Source organism: Miscanthus floridulus, chromosome 16 (genome assembly GCF_019320115.1).
Source record: "Miscanthus floridulus cultivar M001 chromosome 16, ASM1932011v1, whole genome shotgun sequence".
NCBI classification, from domain to species: domain Eukaryota; kingdom Viridiplantae; phylum Streptophyta; class Magnoliopsida; order Poales; family Poaceae; genus Miscanthus; species Miscanthus floridulus.
The window spans coordinates 112,101,431-112,110,218 of NC_089595.1; the positions used below are offsets into that span (position 1 = coordinate 112,101,431).

General features: G+C 44.6%; 1 protein-coding gene across 4 annotated transcripts; it reads left to right on the plus strand.

The window, feature by feature from the left end:
* Positions 1-1,650: 1,650 nt before the first annotated feature.
* On the plus strand, positions 1,651-8,016 carry LOC136511432 (uncharacterized). 4 transcript variants are annotated; one of them, XM_066505494.1, is made up of 20 exons: positions 1,651-1,969; positions 3,213-3,292; positions 3,674-3,760; positions 4,425-4,475; positions 4,583-4,700; positions 4,839-4,895; positions 5,028-5,092; positions 5,192-5,275; positions 5,377-5,427; positions 5,518-5,580; positions 5,665-5,711; positions 5,799-5,877; positions 5,980-6,042; positions 6,127-6,216; positions 6,300-6,338; positions 6,414-6,641; positions 6,741-6,826; positions 6,957-7,086; positions 7,158-7,251; positions 7,350-7,988. In XM_066505494.1, exons 1-20 carry the CDS (start codon positions 1,852-1,854, stop codon positions 7,538-7,540), a joined length of 1,821 nt encoding a protein of 606 aa, XP_066361591.1. In that variant the 5' UTR covers positions 1,651-1,851; the 3' UTR covers positions 7,541-7,988. The 4 variants fall into 4 exon arrangements, with proteins under 4 accessions (XP_066361591.1, XP_066361590.1, XP_066361593.1 ...); XM_066505493.1 differs by having other exon boundaries at positions 5,799-6,042; positions 7,350-8,016; XM_066505496.1 differs by lacking the exon at positions 5,377-5,427 and having other exon boundaries at positions 7,350-7,994.
* Positions 8,017-8,788: the final 772 nt, after the last annotated feature.

Genomic DNA, 8,788 nt, shown 5'->3' on the forward strand with positions numbered 1-8,788 from the left:
AACGGTGGCTCCTCGCGGTCGGGTCAGGGCGACCAGGCCGGCCAAGCGCGACAGCACGCGTGCGCACGCAGAGCGCGCCAACGCCACGATGGCACGCCCCCATAGCCTGGTGACCGCGCCCAGCACAGAAGGCTGGCTCGAGAACGTGTTGTGCACGGATTTTAAAGCAGCGACTACCACTAAACCATTGCTTCTAAACCAAAATCGACTTCACCACGATCAAACTGATACATGAGGCTGCTCAGCCGAGCTAAAACACTGCATCACCCTCTAACCCAACCTCTCTAAATAAATTGCTAAACTTAGCAATGTCCGGCTGTACACAAGCTTGAAATTTTCAAGTTTTTTTTAGTTAAACTCTATTTCAAATTGCATTTCTAAGCTATTGAAAATATTACTAAGCAATATTATTTTTCAACAGCAAGTGTTTCATTGTCATCTACAAAGTTTGCACTTTCAACTTTATTTAAGTATCACACACATGTTCTATAGTATTTTTGCTTAATAAAAATTGGTTTTAAAAAAATACTTGATATACATGAGCTATTGCATTAACATTGATTTAACATTTTTATTGATTATTTTAGGCTATAAAAAATTTATCAACACCTTCTATCACATGCATTATTACACAAACACGATGCTCGTGACATGATTTAGTAGTTGGTTGTGTTACACCTAACAATCGTACAATCAATCCAACGCAAAAAGACTACACGTCGACCGGACGTAAAGGCTATTACTCGACAAAAGAGCCCGAACCAGTATAAATCGTTCGTCTCTTTGCGTTTACTGTCGAGTTCTGCGTACGCTGAAGCCCTTCGAACATCGTCTCGAGTAACCCCATGACGAGTCGCCGGTCATCAAACACCGCCAGATCTAGACCCGAACGAGAATCCAGACCCTACCAAACTCGTCCTTAAAAGTACTAGACCATGAAGTACCAAGCATGCAAACCTAATTTTCAACCTCCACTTGTTTGCATGCATGCTGCTGCTGTTTGAACAGTAGTGCGCGACAGGGACGGATCAAAGGGGCTGTCCGGGCTACAGCCCCTAATAAGCCTGATTTCTTTATTAGACCACGGTTACTTAGCCACAAATTATCGTTAATCTCTGGCTCTAACCATAGATCCTCGTTATTTAGCCCCTTTTCCACTCTGCATCCGCCACTGGTGTGCGATGAAGATTTCAGCCACAGGCGGCTGCGCCGCAAAGTTGAAACGAACACTTGTGGCCGGCCTGAGGGCGTACGTGCTAAGCTAGTGACCCTGCAACTAGAATACCTGCACAAACAATGAAGTGTGGTGTGGTCCAGTGGCTTGGATTTGTCTGAATAAACTACGACACACCACTGTACGCTTACAAGATCTCGTTGCAAATTGTACTCTAGGCGGCACAGGAGGAGAGAGCCCGGCCCGGTAGACTAGAGAGGGGGCTTTTACAGGTTTTCGCGCTTGCCAGTTACTCCTTCCGTCCCATTGAGTTTGTCGCTCGGGAAACTCAATGGGACGGAGGGAGTACGCGTGTATGAGACGGAGCACGATAGTGGGCCCCACCAGTGGCTCTGTCCTCTCCCTCTCCCTCTCCGATCCGAGGGCCAACAACGCCTATTTAACGCACTGCGCTCCGCGCTCCCAAACCCACAACCTCCCTTGGCTGGCCCCCAGCCCAACCAAAAAAAAACCCTCTCCCATTCCCATCTCGCCTCCCACATCCTCCGCCTCGCCGCGGCAGGCACCGCCGCCAGTCTCCTCCCCTCCCCCCCACTCCCTCCTCGACGACTCGATCGCGTGCGACGACCGAGGTGACCTCGCTCGCTCTCTCGCCAGGAGATCGACCCCGAACCGTCATGAAGTACGTGCTGGTGACCGGCGGAGTGGTGAGCGGGCTCGGGAAGGGCGTGACGGCCAGCAGCATCGGCGTCCTGCTCAAGTCCTGCGGCTTCCGCGTCACCTCCATCAAGATCGGTAAGCCCGCCGCCGCCGCAGCCCGCGCGCGCGGCGCGTCTGTTTCTGATTTCTCCCCTCTCCGCACTCTCCGGTCAAACAGAAAAGGGAGGAGAGTAATGGCGGCCACGTGATCGCACAGGCCACGAACACCCGGCCTCCCCGTACAAAACAAAAGCCGCTCCAGCCTTTTTCTGGCCTCCCCCCACTCTCCCGTAGTCCCTCCCATGCGTACGTGTGCCCGTTTCCGTTTGGTGGTTCGGGCATAAACAACTCGCCGTCCGCCCTCGTCTTCGTCTCTCTGTCGAGATCGTCACAAATTGGGTGGGCGTTCACACTTCACTAGGGTACCTACGTTGCTAGCTACTGCTAGGAGGACTGACTCCATTTCCATCGTAATGGGGGCCTGATTCAGATTTGGGCTCTTGACGGCGGTCGCCTTCGGCTGCTCTTGGATGTTGGATGTGTGGATAAGGCTTAATCTCATGTGGCATCGTTTTATTAGCTATAGTTGGCACTTGTAGCTTTCCATGGTTTATATGTTACACCCAATTTCTTTTTTCTGCTACTACTATTGCCTTGGCCGGCTTGTTCCTCTGTTGGTACGTACCACAAAGCAATTCTACATTTTCTTCCTCCCATGGTCAGCCAGCCAGCGATTAGCTAAGCCAAGTCGCCGGCCATTCAATCTAGCTTTCTGTTAAAATAATCTCATGTCCCATGTTTCGTTTTTTTCCCTTTGAACCGCGATCACGTACTCGTCGCTGCTTTGTTGAAGTGGGCATCTTATCCTGTGTCAGTGTCACTGTCTGGGTTCCTTGATGCAGATGAACTTCTCAGGCGCATAGTTTTTTTTTATTGGGGTAGTAATACAGGTCAAATTTGCCATCCCGTGCTCTGGAATTTTGTCCTGACCGGGAGTGTTTTTGTCTCTTCATGCGGGCCAAGTGCTGTGCACCTTTCATTTCTCACGTCTGTCTCTCTCAATTTGCACAAAAACGTTTTCTACCCTGTCTCGTCACGTCCCGGCAAGACTTGCCCCGTACTTGATTTACTGCAGGTTTCTCCCCGCTATACTTACGTGTCTTATTGCGGTCACTGAAGTCCTCATACTACTTTATCTTTTTTGACACTCGTTTTTGCTTTACGCATGTACGTTGATCGAGCTAGTGCCGTGGAGACTTCTGACTCTTGAGTTTTATCTGTTGGGTGCTCTGGGAGATGATGCCGTTTCTGAACTTCTTTCGCTGTCGCTGGTGTGCAGATCCATACCTTAACACCGATGCCGGAACCATGTCTCCGTTCGAGCACGGCGAAGTGTTTGTTTTGGACGACGGTGGTGAGGTGCGATTCATCACACTGCATATAGTAGACCTGTGCGTACTTTCTTTTCCCCTGTACGTACTTTCTGGTTCACTGTACACCGATCGCCACATTGCACTACTGGAGATTTGAGGCACCAATTGTTTAGACCAGTACCAAGTGGTACACGTCAGCGGCTGCACGATAGCGCCACATATCGTCTTTGTTTTGCACTTCAACCGTCACTGACTTGTCGTCAGTACTAGCGCTTCATACACCTGTCCTGCTGTCCATTCTCCTCTTCTTCAACGTGTTAGAACTGTGCTATATTTCTCTAAGGCTTCTTTCATGGGCTAACAACCCTCTAAGGCTTCTTTCATGGGCTAACAAGACTTCACTTTGTTCCATCCCTTCTTTTCAAAGGTGGACTTGGACCTTGGAAACTACGAACGATTTCTGGACATCAAGTTGACTCGTGACAACAACATAACCACGGGGAAGATCTACCAGGTGACGGGAATAAACAGCCTCTCTCAAAAGTCCACACAAGGCTTTGAGCTAATTTGCCAGTATATTGTCTGTTAAAGTTGTGGCTTACGCTTCACCTTGATATTTACGGACTAGGAATATTCGGTGATTTTTTCTTTTGCACCAAGGTTAGGTGCTTCTTTACCTGAATTTTTAATGGAACCCACAAATCTTTTGTGATGTTGCTTTTTTTTTCATTCTAAGATCTGCTACAGTTCAATAATGCATGTGGGAAATCATCTGGTCCTTAGTCAGCCACTGCTGTAATGCTGTCTCAAGCAATTGGTTGGTAGAAAGCATATCATCAGGTTAATAGTGCACCAATCATAGGCTAGGACCCTTTGTAGAACTGGATGCTTCCTTTACTGCATCTGCAAATCCGTCTGGAGGTCTATTAGTGGTTGAAATTAAATATGTGCGTTCAGGATTTATCATAAAGTATAGTAACACATAATATGAATTAGAATAGATAATGAAATTCTGATGCTAGAAATATGGTTTAATGAAAATGGGTAGCTGTCGTCTATCACTTTGTAGTCGATAGAATTTAGGACCACCGGAGCATATGTTTCTGTATACCTTATGAGATATCTTGGATTTCATAGTATAACTGTTAATAACCTTTCTACTAATGTTCAAACTGCAGTCTGTCATTGACAAGGAGCGTAGAGGAGATTACCTAGGAAAAACTGTCCAGGTGAGGAATGGTTATCAGAACAGAGATTTCCATGCTTTTCTGTAGCCATAGAAAAGGTGCCAATTGTTACAGTGAGTTTAAGAATTAGAGTTAATTCTCTTTATCAGGTTGTGCCGCACATCACAGATGAAATACAAGAGTGGATCGAACGTGTGGCAATGAATCCAGTTGATGGCACAGAAGAGCCAGCTGATGTTTGTGTCATAGAACTTGGTGGCACTCTAGGTAAAAAAAACATTCTGTATCATTGCAGGAAGTCGCAAAATAGCATAAGTTTGCTCAATTGTTCCCATACCTGTAAGTATTCCGGTGCAGGAGACAAAATATTTTTGCCGCATAACGACAGTGGCATTCTTGTTGCAGGGGACATTGAATCAATGCCTTTCATTGAAGCATTAGGTCAATTTTCATACCGTGTAGGTAAGGAAACTCTGTAAATCTCCGTAATCTTTTTCCTTGTTTTACTTATGTTTTTACTCAAGGATGTTGATCCGATGTCTATTCGCTATTAGCATAAATTGTTTATTGATGCAATCTTGTGAAAATTGTCAGGGCCTGGAAACTTCTGCTTGGTGCATGTTAGTCTTGTGCCAGTTCTAAATGTAGTTGGTGAGCAGGTAAGCTTCTGCTGATTTTGGGGCACAGTGTTACTTTTTATATTCCAAAGATATTATTACTGTTCAGAAACTAACGCTGTTGTTTCCTCTATTATCTAGAAAACAAAGCCAACCCAACATAGTGTTCGCGGACTTAGAGGACTTGGACTCTTGCCTGATATTTTGGCATGTCGTAGTACACAGGTATTCCACATAACTTGTATCTGTATTTTCATTCTGTGCCTCCTGAACCTTTCAATGCTGATGGTGGCTGTATAAATGGTTTGCTCTGTGCTTCTTGGCAGCCACTTGAAGAACATGTGAAAGTGAAGCTCGCACAATTTTGTCATGTTCCGGTAAAAATGTTGCCTGCTCAAGAGTTTTTTTTTTAATAAATCAAGTCCGTATCATGCAACAGCAATGCTGACTTTGATTTTATTTGGCAGATACCAAATATCATTAATCTCCATGATGTCACGAACATTTGGCACATCCCTTTGTTGCTCAGAGTATGTCATATGAAATTATTTGTATGCATGATTGCCAAATTCTCATTTGACATGGTTAACCTGAATTCTTTTATCTCTTTATAGGATCAGAAGGCCCATGAAGCTATTTTGAAAGTGTTAGACCTTCAGTGGTATGCCATTGGACCAAAGTATTATAAGCTCTTCCAGTTGGCTTCATTTCTATGAAACTTACATGTATTATTTCTTCATGTGTGCAGTGTGGGTAAAGTTGCTCGAGAACCCCAATTGTCTGAATGGACTGAAAGAGCCAGCAGATGTGACAGATTGAAAACTCCGGTTGGTTTGTTGATCATTTTAACTTCTGTTTCCAATACCGAATTGACTCCTAGCTTATATAACAACCAGTGCTTGATATTATGGCATGAAAATCCTTTTCAGGTTAGGATTGCTATGGTTGGAAAGTATACTGGCTTGTCAGATTCCTACCTATCTGTTATCAAGGTGCCATTACTGTTTTATATCTTATAACACATACAGTTTTGAACAAAACTAGTGGGCCTTATCTGTTTCTTCATCTTCTGCCAGGCTCTTTTGCATGCGTCGGTTGCTTTGGACAGGAAACTTGTGGTGGACTGGGTTCCTTCCTGTGATCTTGAAGATTCTACAGCAGAAGAGGTCAGTTTTATTTATGCCTTATCAATTCTTTTCTATATCTTAGAGAATTAACTGACAATAATTGGGAGACTGTCGCATTGCAGACTCCTGATGCCTATGAAAAAGCATGGGAGTTGCTAAAGGTAAGCATAGAATGCCTTCTTGTGACATACCACTAGCCCACTATATAGAAAATTGAACGAATTTTTACACCTCAGGGTGCAGATGGTGTGTTGGTGCCAGGAGGTTTCGGAGACAGAGGAGTCCAAGGGAAAATTCTTGCTGCAAAATACGCGCGAGAAAAGAACATTCCTTATCTTGGCATTTGCTTGGGCATGCAAATTGCAGTGATTGAGTTTGCACGTTCTATCATGAAGTTGCATGGTGCTAACAGCACGGAGTTTGATCCAACCACAAAAACACCATGTGTTATTTTCATGCCAGAGGTAATTATTTTGCTTCAGTTGCTAGTGTAGTTACCTAATTCCTTTGTGTTGAAAATTAGCATGAGTTTTAGTGCCAACCATGCTCCTCTTGTTCTGCAGGGATCCAAAACCCATATGGGGGCAACAATGCGCCTTGGATCTAGGAGGACCTTTTTCCAGGTCACTAACTGCAAATCTGCTAAACTGTAAGAAGCACCTCCCACATCTCTCACCATTGTTTCTGCAGGAGTTATACATCTGGCCCATCTTTCACCACTTGATTATCTATGGTCTATGGAGTACTTGGGTAATCGTCTGAATTCTGAACTGCCTTAGGTATGGCAATGCTAGCTACGTTGATGAAAGGCACCGCCACAGATACGAGGTCAATCCTGATATGGTCCCAGAATTTGAGAAAGCAGGGCTTTCTTTCGTTGGCAGGGATGAAAGCGGTAAACGCATGGAGGTATGATTGCCAACATTTTTCATGAAGATTAACCATGTACTGGTCTCATATATTTGATTTGTCACATGCAGATTATCGAACTACCAACTCATAGGTTTTTCGTTGCTGTACAATTTCACCCTGAATTCAAGTCAAGGCCTGGCAAGCCATCTCCGCTTTTCTTAGGTAAGACATCCTCAAACTCTACTTATTTTGCCTGCTGAAGTGTTCTTTGCTTTTGAAAGAAATTTAAACGCTTGAGCACTTAATGAAAATCTTGGCAGGATTGATAGCAGCTTCATCAGGTCAGCTTGATCAACGTGGCGTTATTATCAGTTCAACAGGCAGAAAGCTAAAAGCCACTGAAGGAGCACCGAAGCTAAAAGCTTACCAGAATGGGCACCTCATGAAGCCACTGAACGGCCTGGTGAACGGGCACTATTCAACAAACGGCAATGGTGCTATTCCCATCTAGCAGCACAGAGCTGTGAGGCGCTGCGTGCTTGTTTGAGATTTCTCTCCTACCGTTTTCGCTTGTTCTTTTCCTTTCCTTGGTGTGCGTTCTTCCATTCTAGCGACACGGCAGCCATTTCCGATGTTTTAACGTGGAAGCATTTGGCATGCAAGCTGTCGCATGCATTAAGAGGCAAATTTAGCAGTTTAGCTTAGAGTTTGATTAGTAATAGTAATCAGATATGCTGGTTTATTTGTTCGTTTGTTTGCTAAGATTACAAGGGCTGGTGATGTGCAGCTAGCTGTAGTGTAGCCTGCCGTGTCGCCTTATTTGTACATTGTAAAACAACTGCTACTCTCCATTGACTGACTGAATGGATGAGTATAAACGTATTGGACCAACATGCTGAGTATGGGTTTAATTTATCACAGATAGAAAACAGAGAACTCCGAAATTTCAGTTCTATCAGTGCAGAAGCCGAAGAAAGGGTTTATCACTTTTTTACACACGCCAGACAAACAGGCACGCGTTACAAATTAAAAGATGTTTTGGTTTTTCTAAATACATAGCATTTGCTATGCATTTAGATATACACTATGTCTAGATGAATAGGAAAAACAATGTAGCTACAAAAGTCAAAACGTCTTATAATTTGGAACTGAGGGAGTAGTACAGAAGGCAGTATATCGTCTAACGACGTCCAGCAAGGGTGGCCACAATGTGAGCACCCACCGGACGTCCCGGCAGTGTGGAGAAGGAATTAGGTTTTCGAAAAAAAGTGTGGAGAAGGAATCGGTGGATCATTTGATGGCCAACAGTGTGGCACTGTGTGAAAACATGCACCGTACTATCCAAGTGCGAAGAAGATGGTGCACCGGGCGATTGGTGATAGTCCTGCGTTGATCTTTCTGCCTAACATCGAATCATTCACTGCCCTAGAAAATTGTTTTTTTTTCATCTAACATCTCGTCGGGGTGAGCGGGCTATATATATGGGATCTGACTCACTTGGCTGATGTGGTTGGAGTGCCCCAAGATTGCTACAAGCTAGAGCAAATGATTCTACACTCTATCTACCCTCTCAAGTGTACATTGATCACATCCAAGGCATATGATAGACCTAAGTTTTCACCTTTATATAAGGGTTAGGCCTTAGAATTTGAGATCTTAAGTGATTGGATTGCTATACTTGAGCACTTGAAGTCTTAGTGACTTTCCGTCAAAGGCAGTGACCCTTCTGGCGTCAATCCTCCGAGCTTGGTGTGGAGCG